The 20,897-nt window shown below is 52.2% G+C and overlaps 7 protein-coding genes across 7 annotated transcripts; 4 read left to right on the top strand and 3 right to left on the bottom strand.

Annotated features, from left to right (window-relative positions):
- Positions 1-6,063: 6,063 nt before the first annotated feature.
- On the top strand, positions 6,064-7,864 carry PV06_00617 (uncharacterized protein; the record flags this gene model as incomplete). Its single annotated transcript, XM_016401134.1, has 4 exons — positions 6,064-6,255; positions 6,411-6,850; positions 6,982-7,092; positions 7,249-7,864. The coding sequence occupies 4 exons, from the start codon at positions 6,064-6,066 to the stop codon at positions 7,862-7,864; spliced, it is 1,359 nt and encodes a 452-aa protein (XP_016268187.1).
- Positions 6,909-10,016, bottom strand: PV06_00616 (uncharacterized protein). The gene is made up of 3 exons (XM_016401133.1): positions 9,431-10,016; positions 9,278-9,355; positions 6,909-9,208 (listed from the first exon to the last, which is right to left on the bottom strand). Exons 1-3 carry the CDS (start codon positions 9,868-9,870, stop codon positions 8,221-8,223), a joined length of 1,506 nt encoding a protein of 501 aa, XP_016268186.1. The 5' UTR covers positions 9,871-10,016; the 3' UTR covers positions 6,909-8,220.
- Positions 10,017-11,005: 989 nt separating this feature from the next.
- PV06_00615 (uncharacterized protein) lies at positions 11,006-11,584 on the top strand (the record flags this gene model as incomplete). Its single annotated transcript, XM_016401132.1, has 1 exon — positions 11,006-11,584. The coding sequence occupies one exon, from the start codon at positions 11,006-11,008 to the stop codon at positions 11,582-11,584; it is 579 nt and encodes a 192-aa protein (XP_016268185.1).
- PV06_00614 (uncharacterized protein) lies at positions 11,435-13,087 on the bottom strand. Its single transcript, XM_016401131.1, has one exon. The coding sequence runs from the start codon at positions 12,936-12,938 to the stop codon at positions 11,934-11,936; it is 1,005 nt and encodes a 334-aa protein (XP_016268184.1). The 5' UTR covers positions 12,939-13,087; the 3' UTR covers positions 11,435-11,933.
- A 324-nt stretch (positions 13,088-13,411) lies between these two features.
- Positions 13,412-14,443, top strand: PV06_00613 (uncharacterized protein; the record flags this gene model as incomplete). Its single annotated transcript, XM_016401130.1, has 1 exon — positions 13,412-14,443. One exon carries the CDS (start codon positions 13,412-13,414, stop codon positions 14,441-14,443), a length of 1,032 nt encoding a protein of 343 aa, XP_016268183.1.
- Positions 14,444-17,560: 3,117 nt separating this feature from the next.
- PV06_00612 (uncharacterized protein) lies at positions 17,561-18,827 on the top strand. The gene is made up of 2 exons (XM_016401129.1): positions 17,561-17,777; positions 17,977-18,827. The coding sequence occupies exons 1-2, from the start codon at positions 17,704-17,706 to the stop codon at positions 18,521-18,523; spliced, it is 621 nt and encodes a 206-aa protein (XP_016268182.1). The 5' UTR covers positions 17,561-17,703; the 3' UTR covers positions 18,524-18,827.
- On the bottom strand, positions 18,784-20,769 carry PV06_00611 (uncharacterized protein). Its single transcript, XM_016401128.1, has one exon. It carries the CDS (start codon positions 20,177-20,179, stop codon positions 18,935-18,937), a length of 1,245 nt encoding a protein of 414 aa, XP_016268181.1. The 5' UTR covers positions 20,180-20,769; the 3' UTR covers positions 18,784-18,934.
- Positions 20,770-20,897: the final 128 nt, after the last annotated feature.

Raw genomic sequence — 20,897 nt, 5'->3', positions numbered from 1 at the left:
GTCTTGGGCACGAATCGCCGCGATGGCGTTACCCGCAGAGGGGATCACGGTCGGCGGTCGGACTCTAGAAGAGACGGGGTTGCCATCCATGTCCGACTCTACATCGCAGCAGTGATCAAGGATGATGAAAGAGTCAGCATCTCAACTTCCCCGTGTCCCCGAGTCCCCGGCATGATCTTGAGCTCGACGACGTGAACTGTCAACATTCAACACACCTCAACCTCTCCGCGAGGTGAGGACACCTCGGGCATCTTCGCGTATTCCTCATATCTCCGTACGTCGTTCCCTTTCTCTTCGTGATGGGGTAACCTGCCGGCTCGGAGCATGCGGTCCGAGAATACGAGGCTGAGAATTCCATGCTTCTACCCTCGTTAACCCCTAGGCTATACATTTAATGCGAGGCATTGGCAACTTTGGAAGTGCTCAGATAAGAAACAATAAACATTCGACCAGCAAGAGAATCTCCTTTTTTTGCCCCGTCATAGTCGTTTCATTTTGCTTCACAATGTCCAAGATAGCAGAGCATGAGCCGAAGGTGGAGCCTTACTTGGATGATGTGCAGCACAAGGAGGAGATCGCCGTAGGCGAGACCGAGGCAGACCCCCACGACCCACTCGGATGGACGACTGCACGAAAATTCACCATTCTCATTATCATCGGGCTCTGGGTCTTTGTCGGGACCTTCAACATGATCATCATTGGTCCGGCCCTCCAGATCGTGCCCGTGGATCTCGACTCCTCCTTCTCGTCGTCGACGTACCTCATCGGCGGCCCCCTCCTGGCCTACGGAGTTGCGTCCTTCTGCTGGGTGCCTCTCGCCAACAGACGTGGGAGTCGGCTCGTCTTCGTTCTGACCGCGGTCGCGGCGGCCTGCATGAGCGTCTGGGGCGCCAAAGCCACGACGTTTGGGAGCCTCGTCGCGGCCAGGACACTCGCGTCTGGCTTCTTCGCCTCACCCGAGACACTGGCTCCCCAGATGATCGGTGACGTTTTCTATATCAAAGACCGTGCAAAAGGCATCGCCTGGATCAATATCGTTCAGGCCACAGGGTACGCGGCGGGTCCGTTGTTCGGATCGTTCATAGTCCAGGATACGTAAGTGCCCACACACACCTCGTCTCCCCCCGGAGACCGCTGACGGCGAGACAAGCTCTCTCGGCTGGCGATGGACCCAATGGATCGTTGCGATCATCACTTTTGGAGTCGCTGCGCTGATATTCCTGCTCGTGCCTGAAACACAATACACAAGGTGTCCTGGTATGGAAATCCGCGCCCGATCGTGGAAGGACAACTTCCGCTTCTGGGCCGTCAGTGGAGGTGGCAAGCCCAAAGTCCACAGGTGTGGTGAATCTTTGTTTGGTTGGCTTCCACCGATTTAATTGACAATCTCTCTTTTCTTAGCTTCCGTGCGGCTTTCGTGGTCATGTTCCCATACTTTCTGCATCCTATCGTGATCATGAGCACCATTTTCTTTTCAATCTGCCTGATGGTGGCCAATTACCTGATGGTCAGTCCGAGTCCGTTGAAACTGACATCAGGACGCTGACCTTGGGGTTCAGACAACACAGTCCTATACATTCCTGGCATTGTACCAATTCAACCTGGGCCATTCCGGCCTTACCTTCGTCGGCCCACTGATTGGTACTTGGCTCGCCATCATTGTCTGCGGCATCCTCGCAGATTGGCGATTCAACAGGCTGACCAGAAAGCACCATTCGAAACCTAAGCCGGAAAGCCGACTTCCAATGTATGTCTTTACGGGCCCCGTTGGAGTTGCTGGGACCATCTTGTTTGGCGTCTGCACCCAAAATCAATGTCACTGGATTGTGCCCGTGATCGGGTCTTTTGCAGGTATGGATCGAGAGCTTGGGGGGGCTTTACCATGTGTGATCGATATTGACTGAGACTCCAGTACTGTTCTCTTTCACCTCCGCCGCCGCAATCCTGTTTGCATATCTCCTGGACGTTTACGAGGCTCGCCTTGACACGGTCATGGTGGTCTTCAACGGATTCAAGAACATCGCGACTTTTGGAATCAGCTACGCAGTTGTTCCGTGGAATGCGGGTGGTCTCACGGTACCTTTTGTAGTCCTAGGTGTTTTGCTTTTCGTGGCTCACCTCTTTATGCTCGCCATATATGTCAAGGGAGAGGCTATTAGGCATTGGACAGCAGAGAGATTTGTGACGGGACGGGAGACTCATCATGGTGATACCTTCTGAACCGAAGTTGCGCCTGTAATGGGAAAAAATTCTCTGTCCAATTCATAAACAGAATTTCGCAAGTGCCTGTTGTTCCTTCATAGCCCACCAGTACCCTTCTCGACAAACTGATCATTCTCGATCCAACGAATCCTAGTCAATGCTATCCTCGATTCATTCCTAAGCCTAAAATTCTGCAATGGTGACATGGCCCATCGGATATAATTCTCTGTTATGCAATAGCTTTCACCAAAGGGCTGTTTCCGGTCCGGCCTTAGGCATTGGTCAACGGGTTGGGAGGAGCGTCTCTTGACCAGGGTGTTGGCCTGACCGGTCGGGGAATTGAAGCTTCGGGAGTCGGGGCTCGTTTCTGCGAGTTCGACTGCTGGGAGCAGGGTTCGGCTGGTCCGGAGAAGGTGTATACAGTCGGTTGACAGGTTCCGGATACAAGCGTTTCAGTATCGTGAGAAGAGGGGGTAGAGTATAGTTCTCCGTAGTAAAGCGTATAATATACGCCGTGGCATGAGAATGGCGGATCGGAACACCAATATTTTCGTCCTCTTTGTTGTATTCGAGGACTTGTGCCTCTCCCTGGAAGCTCTGAATGCCCTCATTCAAAGGAGGTCCATTTGCAAGGTCGTCTCAAGCATCTTCAGCTCGGGGAAACGAGCAGCAGGTGACGATGGCGCAGAATGTACTACTTCAGATCGTTCGAGGCATCTCTCCAGAGTCCCCTGGCAGTTTCATGAATGACGGATCGTTTCCATGGACTCGCATTGTCCTCACCGTCCAAATAAGCTTGGTTCTCTACTTCATCCACGTGCGCTACAATACCTCCCTGCGTACCGTTCCAGGTCCATTTCTCGCCAGCCTCACGCGGTTGTGGAAAGTCAAGACCATTCTGGGAGCTCGACAAGAGCTGGTGCTTCTGGATCTACATAGAAAACACGGTATCTGCCCCTATTCCTCTGTGCACATGCGTAGGTGTGTGTACGTCTGACAGAATCCTGATCTGATTCCAGGCCCTCTTGTCCGCATCGGCCCAAACGAGGTCAGTGTGGCGGACCCCCAAGCGCTCAAGGTGATATATGGACCCGGGACGCGGTTCACGAAGACCAGGTGAGAGAAAGGAGGGTTCTTTTCCTTCCTCGCGCAGCTGAAATTTCACTCTGATCGTGTTTTGATGCGTATAGCTGGTATCCGTCATGGTCCATGGGAGGACAGTCTGGAAAGTATGATGTCTTCTCCGACCCGACCATCGAGGGACACGCTGCGACGAAACGCCTCCTCTCGGCATCTTACTCCATGTCCTCGGTCAACGAGCTCGATGAATTCGTCCAACGGCCCGTTGATAAGCTTCTCTCTCGCTTCGAGGAGTTCAGCCGCTCCGGCCAGCCAATGAATCTCGCCGACTGGCTTCAGTGGTTTGCGTTCGATGTCATCGGTGAATTGTCGTTCTCCAAACAGTTTGGATTTCTCGACGCCGGCAAAGACGTCGATGATACGTTGAAAGCCATAGATGAGACCTTGTGGTCTGGCATTGTGATTGCTGAGCTTCCCGAGCTAGATGCAATCCGCAAAAGTTTTGTGTTTCGACATTTGCCCTTGGTTGGCGGCTACGACACACGTTTAAACTTCATTATTGGTGTGGGTGCTCATTTTCCGACTGGGTTTTCTTTCTTCAACTTCTTGTTGAGATCTTCTTTCTTTCCTTTTCATTTCGATACGCTAACGTAGAGTGCTTCTGGTATGCGCGAACAGCAAGCCCAACGTGTACTGTCTGAGCGTCGTCAAAGCAAGGAAATCGGCCGGCGAGACCTGCTCTCGAGGTTTTACAAGGTTCAAGAAGAGCACCCTCAGTATGACGACCTTGACCTGCAGATCACGATCACGGTGAATATCTTTGCAGGATCCGACACTACCAGCATCGCCTTGCGTGCAATCATTTACTACTTGATTACCAACCCGCATTGTTACCAGAGACTGCTGGACGAATTGGACGAGGCATCATCCACAGGGCAGATGGCCGATCAGTCCACGCTCGCCGACGCCCAAAGGCTTCCGTACTTGCAGGCCTGTATCAAAGAGGCAATGCGGCTGCATCCGAGCTTGGGCACACAACATACCCGTTTCGTGCCAAAGGGGGGAGTGACAATTGCTGGGACGCATTTACCAGAGAAGGTAAGACATCACGTCACCACGCTGGGAGAGAGTGTGTGAACGTACATCATTTGCAACTGGTTGACGGTATTATGAAACATAGACCACGGTCGGCATCAATGCTTGGGTCATGCATCGGCAGGAAGGCATATTCGGCAAGGATGCCACGCAATATCGCCCTGAGCGGTGGCTCGAAGGGGACAAGGGATTGATGGAAAGGCACTGTATGAGCGTCCGTACCACCTCACCCCCACCCCGGGCTACTTCCTGGCACCAACGCTCATTGTTTGGAGGCCAAAAAGACTGTTAACAACCTTGACTCTCAATATTCACATTGTCACTAACGCCTTCGTCGCGATCATATAGTTTGGCCACGGCGCTCACGTCTGTCTGGGCAAAAATATCGCCCTGCTCGAAATCAACAAGGTCATTCCGCAGATCTTGAGGAAATATCGGCTGACACTCTCGCATCCCAATGATGCAGGCGGTGGCTGGAGTTGTACGAGCCACACATTTGTACAGCAGCGGAATTTTGATGTATACGTGGAGCGGAGGAACGTCAAATGATTGTATTTCTTGAGCACTGCGAAGTGACCCGCAATCCATCAAATGTTCACATTCACAGATTTTACTTTTTTCGAAGAACTCCATGGACTGGGCAGGCAGTTATCGTCGAGATGATGACTGTAGTATTTACTGTCGGTCTCGTTGGCTGGAAGGAGGACGCGGGTGCGTCCAAGGGAGATTGCAATACGTACAAACAGCGGACTTTGAGTCAGATCCCTGGGCATAAAATCCGATCTTCACGTTCGATGGCCCCTGGTTGTCTTGCATGGGTCTACTTGTTTTTGTTCTTAGGGACGGCATGAAGGTGCGTGGGAGCGTGAGAAGAAGGTGAATTTCTGTGTCGTCGAGTTAGGTCAGCGAGCGACTATGAGACTGTTCATCTCAACCAATATATATCTGATAGCGAGATGTTTCATCTACTGTACGTTATTAATAGATAATCATTCATACTCTCCACTCCTTTTCATTAGCCAGTGTATCGAGCTCAAGAGAGCTTTAGACAACAATGCCCGACCTGAAAAAGCGGAGTCTCAAGACGTCTATTCGGGTTTCTAACCGATAAGAGATTCAACATGGTAAAGACATTATCCGATGTTGTCGCTTGCTGAAGAATATACTCAAAGAAGATACTGGACTCCTTCTCTGATCTTGTCCATGTCCGAACCTCTCTGGGACAAAGTGCGGCCGATATCTTTAGTCCCCCCAACGGAGGACCCATACATTTAAACGGTAGAGAAATGCCGATCATCTCGACGATACAGTAATAAGAATGTTCCCGTCTGGATAAACAAAATGCGGAGGATCTTTCAACAAACAAGCTTAAGTGGAAAGAAGTAATTGATCTACTTCATGTATTTACCAGGGTAACATATTTAGCCTAATACAGTATTGCGTACATCACGACTTTCCATTACCACCTTCCAAAGACATGTTCAAGCGAGACAAGAAGCGGACGACGGTATGGTATATATACATCTATATATAACAAGGGAAGCCAAGTGCGTGGACAAGCAATGACAAGCATCCATCATACAACTCGACTTGCCATACACAATTCGTGTGTAAGTAAGCAAAAGTAGATTCCCAAGGTCTTGTATCGATAAGATCGATCCCTCTCTCTTTGGTGCTTCTGTCTCAATGGCACCATCAAAGCACCATGGAGTTGTCATGCTCATACTCTACACCTTCATCTTCTCCGTTTGCTGCACCTCCCTGAACAACAAGAAATCCCTCGTCACGACACCAGGTATACCGGATGGCCACTGGGTCGATACATGGACGGCCATGCCTCAATTGACAGAATATACGAACCTTCCACCATCGCCATATGTATGTTGTATTTATCCTTCACGGCTGTTCCAGTTCCAATTTCCCTCTTTGTCGTGAGCCTCCTCCCAAAGTGAGAGTGGTTTCTTCTCTTCTTCCACAAAGAAGATCAGATGACTTGAAAACATTATGAGTCGTGTCTTCTGATCAGAAGCTAGAACACATCCACGAGGATATTCAACAACAGCACGATCCGGCAAACGATACACACGTCGATCGGCGCCTCACAGATCCGTATCCGAATCTCCAACGCGTTCGGCCTAACCGACTTGCCCATCACCAGCATGACGATCGCCCTGCCGTACAATGGCTCGGCCGGGGCCAGTGCGATCCAGCCGTCCACTCTGCAGACCGTCACGTTCAGCGGTGGCGACGAGTCAATCGTCATCCCGGACGGGGCTCTGGGTGTGTCCGACCCACTGGATTTCGCAATCGGGCCTCAATCCATGATTAGTGTGACCATGTACCTCGCATCCGGACAGCAAGGGACGTACATCACGAGCCACCCAGGCAGTCGAACAACGAGCTGGATGACTCTAGGAAACCAGGTGGGAGCGACGAACTTGACCGGGCCAGAGTTGAATAGTACTGCTCACTGGTAAGGATGATGACTGACTCGGCCTTCTTTTTCTCTTCGACCATTCCCCCCTCCCTCCCTCCCGCAACCCCATACGCAGATATACAACAAATAGCATATGACTGACTCTCTGATTTACACCTCCTTCCCAGGTTCTTTTTGTCTGCTGTCGAGGCATGGACACCACCTACCACCCACGCGTTTTCCATCATAGGTGACTCCATCACCGACGGTCGAGGTAGCGATACAGACATGAATGATCGGTACGTTTTCTTTTTTTGCTTTTTTTGGGAGGAAAACCCTCTACAACCCTGAAACCCTGAAATCCCTTTCTCTCTCCTTCTTTCATTTTGGGGATGTATGTATGCGTGCCGTCTTGTCAGTTAGATTTGAAGACTAAGGACTTAACAAAAAAACAGGTGGACCGACCTCCTCCTCGCTCGTCTACAATCCAGCGGCGACCCAATGCTCACTTCACTCGCCGTTTCCAACCAGGCCGCGGGAGGGAATAGGATCCTCGAAGATGGTTTGGGTCCCAGTGTCCTTTCTCGCGTCGACCGGGACGTCCTCTCACACGCTGGTGTCAAGTACGCCATGATCTTCGAAGGGGTCAACGACATCGGGACCGCCGACGACACCGTCGCCAACCTGACCGTCACGTACGACCGACTCATCGCGGCGTACAAGCAGATCTCGGCACGGATCCACGCCTTCAACATTCCACTGTTCGCTGCGACCATCACTCCATTCTCCGCCCCCGACGGGAACACGACCCTCCAACCCTACACGAGCACACTCCGTGAGCAGACCAGGCAAAAGGTCAACGACTTTATCCGCAATTCGGGTGGCACGTTTGACGCCGTGTTCGACTTTGACGCCGTGGTGAGAAACCAAACCGTGCCGAGTCAGTTGGCGGGCGCGTTGCAGTCGGGGGATTATTTGCACCCCAATGAAGCTGGATATCACTTGTTGGCCGACTCGATCGATTTGAGTCTGTTTAGCAAATTTACGAATGGGGTCGGTGGATTTCTTTGAAGTTTCTGCCCTTTTCATGTGCATAGTTGTTCTTGGAGATGAGGTTGCCTCCAAGATACACAAAGCTCGTGCTCGGTAAAGGGTAAAAAAGACATCGACAGCAAAGAAGGGCCGGATTAGGAGCGGAGAATCATATATATATGCCATGTGCTTATAATGGTAGCCTTACCTGAGTCTAATGTCACTTGAATCAAGTACCAAAAAAGCACCAAACAACGGCCACATGGTTCCGTTTTGGCCATAGTCCCGTCATTACCTTTTGTTTTGTATTATCTCTTTTTCCCGCCAGGTTAATTTCACTGAAGGCTTTCTTTAGGAAAGACAAAAAATGTTCTGCTGCGTCGGTTTGTTGATCATTAGGTAGTATCTGGATCTTCGCCGTTCCGATACGTCCACAACCGACTATACTCCCGGACTTGGTGTCTCCGGCGACTTTGACCACCACTGGCGGGGCTTCCGGAGGTTACAGCCTGTACCGTATCCCACTCACTCAAAACATCCATGTCGACTTGCGTGGTCATGAATCTATTCTTGTCCTTGACGCAGCCCTTGGACATGTCGCGTTCGTCGACGCCCTCCAACTCGAACATGTGGTTCAAGTAGTGCTGGTTGAGTTGGTGACCGGACGCCTCTCGTTTGAAAAGCAAGCCGATGAAGCGATTGTTCTCACCCTTGGCTTCTTCTTCCAGATTAATTTGAAGGACCCCTGACGAGTTGGAGTCGGGCTGCGTGCCGCCAGCGCCAGTTGGTGCACTTGCACTTGAACTGTTGTTGGCCCGAGGAGACTGGGAGCCGCTTGGCCTCATTGTTGTTGTTGTTGTCGTCGTCATCGTCGTCGTCGTCGCCGCCATGACCGTCTCGTCGTGGTTCTGCCTCGTTGCTGCGGCCTTGTTCGGGCGAAAATGGAGAATGCCAAATCTGGAAACGTAATCTCCTGTATTCGCATAGTGCTCGATATGTTTGACTAGTCTCTGATTTTGAGCGCCGCCCAAGGCTTCACCACTACCATCATCACTGTTGCTTGGAGTGGAGCTTTGCAGAGCAATTGTTGCGACCCCGGAATTATCACGGCCATTGGCCGGAGCGTTCCAGTGGTTCGAGGCATTACCAAAGGTGTATATCTCAAGTTTCCGGATTTCATCGGCCGAGACACTAGAGTATAGCCAGTCGAGAACCATTCCGCCCTCGATGGCGCCTTGACTGTGGAGGATCAAAACGACCTTGTGCACGCTATTGTCGGAGAGGACCTTCGTGAGTGCCGAGTACGCTTGTCGGATGTCGAGGGTTGCATAATTGAGGTCGCGCTGGACGATGCATTCCAGAACGTCGAAGATGATACCTCGGCTGTTTTTTGGTCAATAAGTTGTCGTATTGACGGTTCTGAGATGGAGAGAGAGGGTGATTTTTACTTACGTCTGGTTGTGGATCGCGTAGACTGGTCGTCTGAATATCATCGAGAGGCGATCCAGGTTGGCCTGTAGCCAATCGCGCCTGTTGTGTTCAATTTTGTCAGCCAAATTGCTATTCCTACTAATAGTTTTGTAGACTGTTGCCATAAGGCCTTACCCAACTGCAACACCATTAATAAAGACCCATTTCTCGCTGGGATGAGTCGGCCAGCCGTCGACGCATTTCGGGTTCGAGGAGATGAGTGTATGCTGTCGCCTTCCGTTCAGGAGGACACATACAAGTTGGTTCCCGAGCACGAATGCGATGATGTACAGGAAGTATAAGCTGGGTATCAAACCAAAAGCCAATGGGACGAGTGAAACCAAGAAAACAACTTGGCCAAGTATGAGCAGGCTGTGCAAGAATATAGCCCCTATGTTTGCCGGAGTCAAAGCCAACTCGTCGAGGTACTTGGTCGGGCACCACGGTAAGATGATGCTAGGAAGTCCTGCGGAGGGCGGCCAGGTGATCGTGATTTTGACAAATAGCCATAGATCGCTGAGCAAAAGATACAACGGATTTGCAGTATAAGGCACAGGTGTCGAGTGTTCAGCCATGTTGAGGATGTGAAGGTGTGAATTGAGGCCGGATATATAGGTAACCTATAGTTTTGTCAATGTCGATAGGATGCCGATTCAAACTGTAGAAAGCAGACAAGTTTGTTCCTGAATGTTTTGTTTTAGGAATAACTTGGAGAGCACAGTCGAATAGGGCGCGTTCAGCTCATTAAATGTTTCAACTTGCTCATTTTCACATGTCGAAAAGACCGGAAGAGCAGGCTTCAGGCTTTCAGGGCGTAAGCAAGGTTACACAAGCAGCTGTCAAAAAAGGCAGCCATCTTTCAGCCAAAGAAATACGAGGCTGTCACAACCTTCAAGACAGAAATAGGGCCAAGATGGAGGCGGTCAGGTTCAGATCCCTGCCCAGATTTTCGGGGTCCAATGACATGATCACACGGGGGAAAGCGGCTGATTCCAGGACAGGGCGCTGAGAGGTGCGAAGGCAGAGATAAAGCAAGGGATCAGTTCAGCCTCATAAAAGTCCCTCAAAAAAGAACATGTGCCTTGATGTAAAGAAGGGTTCACCGTGATCAGGGTTCATTTCACGGAGGATGAAAATGTCTGCCAGGAAGTAATTTCTTGTCGTCTTTCGGCGTCCAAAAGCAGATGAATGTAGCATTTCGCGGTTTGCATGTGCAAAATCTTAGACATGTAATATTCTGTGAGGAACAAACCAGGCACTCATCTTGCTGAGGATGTGACTGAGAGTCGAAAGAACGCAGGAGCAACATCATCTCGTCAAACTTGCCTGGAATTCCACGTCTAATGATTTAATCGAAAACACTAAAATATTCTGGCCCTAAAAGTGTCTAACTTACTAAAACCTATTAGGGCACTTAACCGAGGCAACATCTGAACGAGTTACTCGGCACCGAGTTTAGATCGTGTAGCCAGTCACCCAAGCAGAGCGAGTATCAGCTTAACAAAGACATCGACACCCTAAAAAGATTGATCGATGTTGATTTCCACAAGACTCGCTCGAGCACACTTCCGACGGTATTATCCTCTCATCTACCACACATCCAACCCCAAGAATAGTCGATTTTCACCGTCATTCGTCGTCGCCAGCAAGGTATCAAAAAGCACACGACCCTTTGCCCACACATCACCCTCACCACCAGGACGGACTACCATGTCCAACGACACCACACGCGACGATAATAACCTCGCCGAAGCCGACCTCTTCAGGTCGATACCGTGGTGCCAGAAGATCCTCCGGGACCCGGACTACGAGCTCGAACCCACCTCGTCTCGGATCCACAAGGGCTCTACGCGCGAGGACGCCCTGCTGGCGGAGACCCTCAGGACCTCGGACACGATACGGGGATGGACTTCGCTCTACCGCCGACCGACCAAGTCACGGCCGCTGAAGGATGAGGTGCGCACCCTCCTCAGCCTCGAGCCCGGGCTGAACGGGTACCCGCGCGTGTGCCACGGCGGGATCGTAGCCACCATCCTGGACGAGGTCTTGAGCATCCTCGTGGCCGTGTGCGCGCGGTCCGAGGGCCGGCACGGTGACAACGTCACGGCGTACCTGAACGTGACGTACGTTAAGCCCGTGCCGACGCCGAGCGTGGTGCTCGTCAAGGGCAAAGTCGACAGGGTCGAGCGGAGGAAGCACTTTGCCACCGGCGAGGTCGTGAATGAGCAAGGCGTGGTGCTCGCAAAGGTAGACGGGTTGTTTGTGAGTATAGAAAGGGAGAAGTTATAGACGCAAAACAAATGCCATAAAACTTGGATCGTCTACTTCAGTGGCAGCGGTGTTGTTGAAACTTATCATCTAGATAAAGTTTCAGCATTTTATTTCGTATTACTCTGACCATTTTTTCTGTAGAGGTGGTAGATGATTGGCCTTGCGGTTTCGGTAATCAATTTTGCTTCATTCGGCAACTTAATATCCTCTAATATTTGAACCTTGCCTGCTGGTATTCGCCCATAATGCATGTCGTTAGGTAAATGGCTATCAAGGGGGGATAAAGTGTACGTCCTGCGTCGGCCATCCTGAGAGTGCCTTGGATCTAGTCGCGCATCGATTCTTTCGGGTGTCATCGTCTTCTGAATTATCGCTGGCCATTGATGATCGTATCGCTGACTTGTCCCTTTGACCTCTCGGCATCGTACTTTGCGCGTTGCTTGTCTCGAAGCTCTTTGACACTGTTGATGTTGATTTTACCAACTTGGACACTTTTCCACAATTCCTGCGCGGTCATGACGCCCTCACCTCCGAAGAGGCCAAAGTCAATGTCGTGTCTGTTGGAGTGTCGGAGGGCAAAAACAATACTGTTCCGCCCCTCGGGATTCCCGACGACCCTGTGGACCCCGGTATTGACGGTGTTCGACGAGAGTGCCCTCAGCGTCTCACCGATCAACACCATGGCCTTGTCCGGACCCACGGGGGCATCCACCCACGCCGGGGTGTCCCTGGTCGAGCCGACCCGGTCCAACGCCTGCAAGCCTTGGCCACTCGCGACGCACAGCGTGAGCAACCCCAGATCAGAGTGCTGGCCCGCGAAACCGGTCGAGGGAAAGTACCGAAACAGACGCATCAGGGTGTGAGTCATTTCTTCTTCGCCGCCCGGCATCGTCAAGGTGCCGTCGAGGATGTTGTCCCATACGGAAAAGTCGAGATCGCTCGCCCGGGAGATGTCACACAGGATGCGGAACAGGTATTGCGCCGCCTCTCTCCACGCCCAGGCGACATTGTTTTCGAGCTGTGCTCCTGCTGGTGCCCCCGTCGACGCCGCCGTGAGCGGGTCGATACCCAAGACTTCTTTCGGACCGCCGTGAACATGACATCGAAACGTGACGTACTCCTTTTCGTTTTCGACGGGATAGTACCCGAACTCGGTGCCTAGCTTTTTCGGGTACAATCGAGTCTTTACTTGACTCGTCAATTTCAGGAATTTTCCGGAATCATTAAAGAGCACTTTCAGAGTGCGTGAAAGTGCTTCCGGCAGATCAACACAAAGCCAGCCTTGGCGAGCGAGGGAGACGAGCTGTTCATCAGACAAGAGGGGCGGAGGCCCTGCAGGTGGTGGCACTGATAAATCATCGTGCTCGTCCATTTGGGATCGTCCACCTTCTGCTCATCTCGAGGATGTAGCAGAATTTTGGATTACCAGGCAGACTACCACTGCTTTAAGTAAAGGATACCAGTCAGGATGGTCCAAAATGGGAAAGGAAGGACGAGGCCTAAACTGAATGAGAAGAACAAAATGCGTATTCAAGTGCATGGTTGATGCCTGTGGCGGTGACGCGGCATTGGGGGGCTATTGTGTTATAAGCGTCAGCCACCGTGGCTGTGATTACTGTTCAACCCCACAATGCTCACATCCCTCGCTTCATCCACCTCCGATTCTGCCCCACGCAAGAGAAAAAGCATCTTCCACCGGAGCCCGTGTCGCAAGAGAGCTACTTTAGGCCAGGGCGTTGCCTTGCGTGGCCCTTTGGAAATGGGGTTTTTTCGCTTTAAGAAAGTCTCGGGGGATTGTTCCTTGAAACACAGATAGATCAGGCCTAGAAGATTCCCAGACAAACGATGAGTGCTAACAAGCAGCCATATGTCCTGGTCACGGGCGCGACGGGATTCATCGGCGCTCACGTCGTGGATCTCTTGCTCGAACGTGGCTGCAAGGTCAGGGGAGCAGCCAGAAACATGCAAAAGGCACGGCAGATGCAGGACGCACGTCCGAAGTACGCCGACCAGCTTGACTTTGTCCAAGTCGCCGATTTTACGGGGTCGTCTTCTTCATTTGCGGACGCGGTCAAGGGGGGCATCGACGGTATCGTGCACCTCGCCAGTCCATTGAGCTTCAAGCCCAGGGACAATGAGAAGGACGTGGTTCTCCCTGCCATCCAGGGCGTCAAGTCCGTGCTCCACGCGGCCGCCGGAGAACCATCAGTCAAACGTATCGTCATCACTTCATCGTTTGCCGCAGTCATCGACATCGACCGGAAAGAATCGACAAGGTTCACCTACACGGGCAAGGACTGGAACCCTCAGTCTTACGAGGAATCCATCGACCCCAAAACCAGTCCCGTCCTTGCCTACCGAGGGTCCAAGAAGTTCGCAGAGCTGGAGGCTTGGAACTTTGTGAATACCCAAAAGCCCCATTTTGACATCGTTACTCTATGTCCACCCATGGTGTTTGGTCCGATGAGACATCCGGTAGCGAACTTGTCGGAGCTCAACGAGACGAGCGACGCGCTGTGGCAGGTCGCGAGTGGCCAAGGGATCCCAGAAGGGATCACGTTCTGCATCGACGTCCGGGACCTCGCCCTCGCTCATGTCGAGGCGCTGCTCCGACCCGAATGTAGAAACAAGAGGTACACCATAGCGGCGCCGGAGAGGTACACGTACACGATGGCCGCCGACATCATCGCGGAAGAGTTCGACTGGGGCAAGGAGCGGGTCGTAAAGTACGGCAAACCCCAGGAATTCGACGAGACGTGTAACCTCGACGGCGAGGAAGCCGCGAGAGACTTGGGGATCAAGTCGTATAGGACGTTCCGCACTTCGGTCGTCGACTTTGTGAAGCAGGCTGTTGAGATGGAGGAACGGGGCATATGAAACACAAAAACCTAGCATGAAAAAATCAAAGAAAGAGAAAAAAAAAGAGAGAGAGACTCACGCTCACACTCAACAAAGAAGAGAAGGCGGTGCGAGCAAGCGATCCTGTTACTGAGTACTTGGTCAGGCAGGGTTATCAAGCATCTCGTGCCCTGTATAAATCTTCTTCTGTATCGGTCTGTTCTTTTTGACATTTCTCGTCATCTTCACACAATGTAGCCCACGTAGCACTCATACGGGGACTCGTCTTTTCTGTATGTAGATATGCTGCTGTAGTTGCTCGCGCCTTGTTACATACCTATTACGATTGATGACCTTTGGACCACGGAAGAGGGCATTTCACGGCATGACTTTCCCTTCCAAGAACCTCTTCCCTTTTGACCTATCAATCGCCTCGTGTTCGGCGTACCCGTTTTGCGTTCGGAAGCGAAAGGCTACCTAGGTATGTAGCGGCACCGAACTTTTATCTGCGAGTTCCGAGAGTCCACAGCCGATCTCCGCATCTTTCTACGAGAACTGATTGGGCGAAGAAAGTTGAGATGCGAGGGGGTCCAACGTGAGTAAGCATTCGGGGGCTCAGCTCGAGGGCAAAGCGGTTGGCAACTTGATAAAGTCGTGCATATCCGTGCTTGGAAACGAAGTACATGTAGAGAGAGGTTTGTTGGTGAAATTCCTACAATTTCACTACCACACTACCAACCGTTTGTACGCGTGTAGACAGCGAGGAAAAGTTGAGAGCCAGACAAGAATGTCTCCGTCTTCTTCGTCGGACAAAATGCCGCCCAGTGTGCACACAATCGACCCTCATAGACTGTTCGACTCACGTCCGGTCTTCTCTCACGTCGCGACGTCCACCGGAGCTTCGCGAGTCGTCGCAACGGCCGGCCAAGTCGGGGCGGACGAGAGTGGACGAGTCCCCAAGGACATCGACGAGCAGATTGCTCTCGCCATGACGAATCTAGGCCGCTGCCTCGAAGCTGCGGGTGCCAAAGTCACCGACGTGTACAAACTGGTCTACTACATTGTCGACTACGACCCGAACAACCGCCGACACACGAAACACGTCAAGGCGTTCCTGAACGGGCATCGACCTGCGACGACGCTGGTTCCCGTCCCGGCCCTCGCCAACCCGGAGTATAAATTCGAGATCGAGGCGTACGCCGCCGTCCGTCAGGAGCCGTTGCGGACGACCGAAGTGGTCATCGTCGGGGCAGGGCTGTCCGGACTCAAAGCGGCCTACAACCTCCAAAAGGCCGGTGTCTCGTGCGTAGTGGTCGAAGCCAGAGACCGAGTCGGCGGCAAGACGTGGTCTGTCGACCCGCTGGGACAGGGCAAATTCCAGGACGTCGGAGCTGCTTGGATCAACGACACCAATCAAAGCGAGATCTACGCGCTGGCAAAGTCCCTGGGGTTGGAACTCGTGACGCAGAGGACCGAGGGCAACATCATCCAGGAGGACATCGGAGGCGGCTTGGGGCTTTTCGAATACGGAGGGACCCCCCAAGCCATGGCAGAGCCCAACGGCGTGGAGAGTCTGGTGTACGTGCGCGAACTGTTTGAGAAGCTGTGTCAACAGCTAGACATACACGACCCCGTCGGTACCGGTGGCAAGTACGACAAGATGACCCTGGAGGAATGGTGCAAGAAGGAGATAAGCTCCGAGACTGCATTGGCTTCAGTGAAGCTGTGGACGCGAGCCATGTTGGGTCTCGAGCCGTCCGAGATGAGCGCTCTGTACTTTTTGAATTACTGCAAGAGTGGAGGAGGTCTTTTGCTGATGAGGTCGGATTTCAAGAATGGAGGCCAGCATCTGAGATTCGTCAGAGGTATGTTCTGATGGTGGGCGTGAAGAAGAAACCAGTAAACTGACACTTTTTACTCGCAATGATTAGGAACGCAATCGATGTCCATCGAGTTGGCGAAGCTGCTCACACCTGGCTCCGTGGTTTTGGATTCCCCAGTCCGCCGCATCTCGCAGACTCCAGAGGGTGTCTATGTGTCCGCTGGACGGGGGGACTTCAAGTGCCAACGAGTCATCATTTCCGTCCCGACGCCCCTGTACAAGGAGATCACATTCGAGCCACCTTTACCCGAAGCCAAAGCAGAGCTAGGCAAGGGCAATGTCCTCGGATACACCCTGAAGGTCATGGTGGCGTACTCGGAACCCTGGTGGCGCAAGTCGGGACTTTCGGGCGCTGTGATGTCGTTCAAGGGTCCGATCACGACGTGTCGAGATTCCAGCAACGACAAGTACGGCTCGTACACGCTCACCTGCTTCACGAATGGCGACTTTGGTCGCAAGGTGTCTCTTCTCACGCAGCAAGAGAGATTCAAAGCGGTCCTGGAACATCTGAAGAGAATGTTTGGACCGTACGTTGATGAGGTACCAGAACCACTTGCGGTCACGGAGCATGAATGGGCAAAGGATCAGTGGGCTCAGGGGTGTCCTTGTCCCGCTTCACCTCCTGGGATCATGACCAAGTATGATCATGCGTTGAGATCGACGCATGGGAAGCTTCATTTCATTGGCACCGAGACGGCGTATGAATGGAAGGGATATATGGATGGAGCAGTCCGGTCGGGAGACAGAGGTGCTCAGGAGGTTATGGCTGCTCTCGGCAAGGCAAAATTGTAGTAGGTATTTTTGGGGTTGATAGCAGGATCGAAAGTCGAGTACGTAGATGCATCCCTAAGTATTGAGTACTCGTGGTATTCGCGGTATATGTAGTGTTCATGAGAAAGGTACTTACACCTATATACCTTACCTACTGGTAGTAAAGGCCTGATGTTGATGACAAAGTGTTTTGCTTACCTCTGACTCTTCCATGATTGGGTAATGTTTGGGTCTTAGGGCACCAGTCTAGGCGTTAGATACCCTATTGTAGGTGCCCGAGGGACGGATTACGCCTTTACGGATTACGCCTTTACGGAGTACTTGTACTTACGAACGGATTTACAGGGGAAATTACCAGATATTCTCTTCTCATACGGTAAATTATTGTCCTATCATTGTGCTAGAATTACCAGGCAGTCGCGCATCCCTCAATCGGACTCCGCGTTAGTAGCAGCCCGCGGCTCCTTTTTTCTTTCTAAATATAAAGATACGGAGTATATTCTGTATTATTGACCTGGGCTTACAACACGTATTCTATTCCGTACACTCTTTCTCACACACACACATCACGACCTCACACTCTTTTTTTTCCCCTTCATCTTCGCAGACTTCTCAAATTCCATCACCATTTGATTCTCCCAGCACCATGGTCTACTCAACTACCGTCCAGAGCAAGTTTGCTCACAAGGTCGGCGAGCCTGTACCTGAGTTCAACTCCGAGTAAGTAGGCTTTGATGCTCTCTCTACAACCATCCCTCAGCCCGTCTATTGTCTGTCGCTCTCTACAATTTCCCAGACGAACATCAGAAACGCTTCATGACATGTTTTGTCTTTGCACCCATTATCCTCCCCCAATATGCGAATGCATGGGATTCTTTTCTCTAGTGCTAGCTGACACTTTTTTGTCGTGACTGCGCAGCCACCCCGCCCATCCAGCCCTCATTCATTTCCCCATCGCCTTCAACACGCTCGCCTGGGGTCTCGACATCCTCTACGCCTTAACGGCCGTTTACGTTAAGCCCGAGTTCCTCACCAGCCGCTTCGGCTCGGCCGCGACCCTGCTCGACATGACGCGTCTGTCGTACTTCCTCCTGTGCGCCGGCCTCATCACCACCGTGCCAGCCATCATGTCCGGGAACAAGCAGCTGATCGGCATGATCAGCAAGAACGGTGGCCCGTGGGAGAAGGACGTTCAAGGCAAACAAAAGAGCACCATGGTGCCACGCATCAAGGCTGGGATCACACACGCAATCCTCAACGACATCGTCTTCGTTGCGAACCTGTACAGCTGGTACCTCCGGAAGGATAAGGACGCCGCGCCAAACCCGGGCAAGATCCCCAACCAGACAAACATGCTCATTAGCGCCGTCTTGTTGCCACTGTTGATGATCGGGGCCAAGATCGGTGGCACCTTGGTGTACAACCATGGCGTCGGGTTGCATCTGGGCAGAAAGAAGTTCGAGTAAGGGATTTAATTCGAGAAGTTGGGTTTTTGAGACGGTGGAGGCTTGTTTGGGTGGGTAGGTGGGTGAAGGGTGAAAGAAAGAAGAGGTTTCAATGGAGTACGGGTGGAAAAGGGGTCGCAGAGAGAGTGCTTCGAGAAGACGGTGAAGGATAGCAATGATAGTGTTCGAGACAGCTTGGGCAATACCTATTCATGGTGCCAGGTGAAAGAGAACTTCATTGTGTGTGTGCAAAATGCCACTTCGATCATGTATTTGGTTAAGGATATTTTCTGCAAAGTATGCAATTCTAATCAGATTCAAAAAGTTCACTTCATTTCCTCCGCACTCTTGATACCTACAGAGAGAGAAAGAGCAGAAGTTTACCTACCTAGGTTGATTCTCGTACGATGTCGGGAAGATGTTACCAGGTACTTAATAATCCTTCAAAGGACACCCCTTTTCGACACTCTCACCGCCAAACTTTTCCCTCACAATCTCCCTCGTCAGCTTCATCAACTGCTCGCCCAACTCCGCGTCCTGGGCCAACTCAGTGCCCGGCTCGGCGATGGCGGGCGGACAGACGTACTCCCCGGACTTGGTCGTCGCGGTCGCCGCGTACACCGTGCTCACGCAGCCCATCCAGATGTCCTTCTTGATGGGTTTCATGGCTGCCGACATGGCGTACCCGGCCGTGGGGTACGGCTCGTGGATGTCGTCGACCGACATTTTGGTCTCCACGAACCCCGGGTGCGTCGCGTTGACGAGGATGTTGGGGTTCTCCTTGTGCAGGTGGGCGTCGAGGTACCGCGCATACAGGATGCCCGCGAGTTTGGACCGGCCGTACTGGGCCTGAGGGCCGAGGTCGGTGTTGAGTTCGTCGAGCGAGGCGAACTTGGTGTCCTCGGGTGCCGCCTGGTGGGCGTTGGACGCTTGGATCTGGATCCGCACGATGTTGTCGCCGTCCTTGCCCCTCGCCGTCTGCTTGAGCAAGGGCAAAAGGTGCGAGGTCAGTGCGACGTGGGCGATGTGGTTGATGGCCATGTGCCTGTCGATGCCCGAGTCGGTCAGCTGGTACGTCATGATCCCCCGTGCGGCGTTGAGACAGAGAACGTCAAGTCGGTCGGTCTGGTCGCGGATTTGCTTGGCCAGCCGGGCCACGGCGACCACGTCCGACATGTCGCACTGGATCCAGGTGATTTTGGAAGAGTATTCCGAACCCAAGTTCGTCTTGACCTTGTCGACTGCCTCATCGATCACGTCTTCCGACATGGACACGATAAAGACTTTGGAGATGTTGGCTTTGAGGAGTGTGTAGGCCGTCGCGTACCCGATCCCCTCGCTGCCGCCGGTGATCAGGGCAACTTTGCCCGACTGGTCGGGGACGTCTTTGTCGATGTCGAACTGGTCCTTGGGGTCGGCGAGCTTGTGGGCAATGCCACCCATGTTCTCGGCGATCGTGGACCTGATGGCGTCCATGACTGTAGGGCGTGAGGAATGGATTCTTGTGCTCGTTGAGAATGTACTGAATGGTTCAAGGATGGCGAGGCGTCGTAATTGCGAGGGTAAGTATACACGTTGGTATAAGTACCGACAAGTGTGAACGTTCAGCCTGGTCGACCACAACGGACGGGAAAGACCGTTGATATAATGCACGACGCCGAGTACAGGGGATATCATTGTAATGATCAGAGATCCATGTGTTCATTCTACATGCATTGCGTCCTGTAATGACACTGGCGCAACGTTCCTTGTCTGCCTCCGAGCCTTCGCACACCTCGGTATTGGTGTGTCAAACACTCACGTCACGACAAAACGTCCACCAACCTTTCGAGAAATGTTGATGATGTGGTAAATGAAATCCGAGAGGCGTGACTGGTGCGGTGAAAGAGTCCAGCTTGACTGAGCGGATCATGGAGTCGAGTCATGATGTCGAGGCTCTTGCGAGGAAAATGGTTAATGGTGAACCCATCCTTGGACATTCCATGGCCGAAGAAGGTTGTTAGATCATCCCTGGTGACAGACGGAGCTGTTCAGAGTCGGATATCCTCGTTACCTCTGGTGATGATAGTCAGAATGCTTTGTTCGGAAGATGTAGAGCGATGAAGCAGAAATGAACCGAGAACCCAAGTGATGTCATGCAGTAACAATATGATTTAATCCTCGACGTTTCGGCGCTGATCACAACCACCGCGAAGTGTTTGTAGAGGTGATTGACCTTGGATGACTTCAGCAGACCTACTTGTACAGGTATCCATGGTCACCAGGACCCTTTCAGGTACGAGGCAGCAATAATTCTGTCAATCTCGATACTGAGAATGAAGGTTCCCATGTGCGATGGTACGTGAGTCAGCCCGATACTGTATAACTTTGTCAGACAAGAAACATAACAGCTATC

Source organism: Exophiala oligosperma (genome assembly GCF_000835515.1).
Source record: "Exophiala oligosperma strain CBS 72588 unplaced genomic scaffold supercont1.1, whole genome shotgun sequence".
Lineage (NCBI taxonomy): Eukaryota > Fungi > Ascomycota > Eurotiomycetes > Chaetothyriales > Herpotrichiellaceae > Exophiala > Exophiala oligosperma.
The sequence above is the reverse complement of the archived record's forward strand: the minus strand, read 5'-3'. Positions and strand labels throughout refer to the sequence as shown.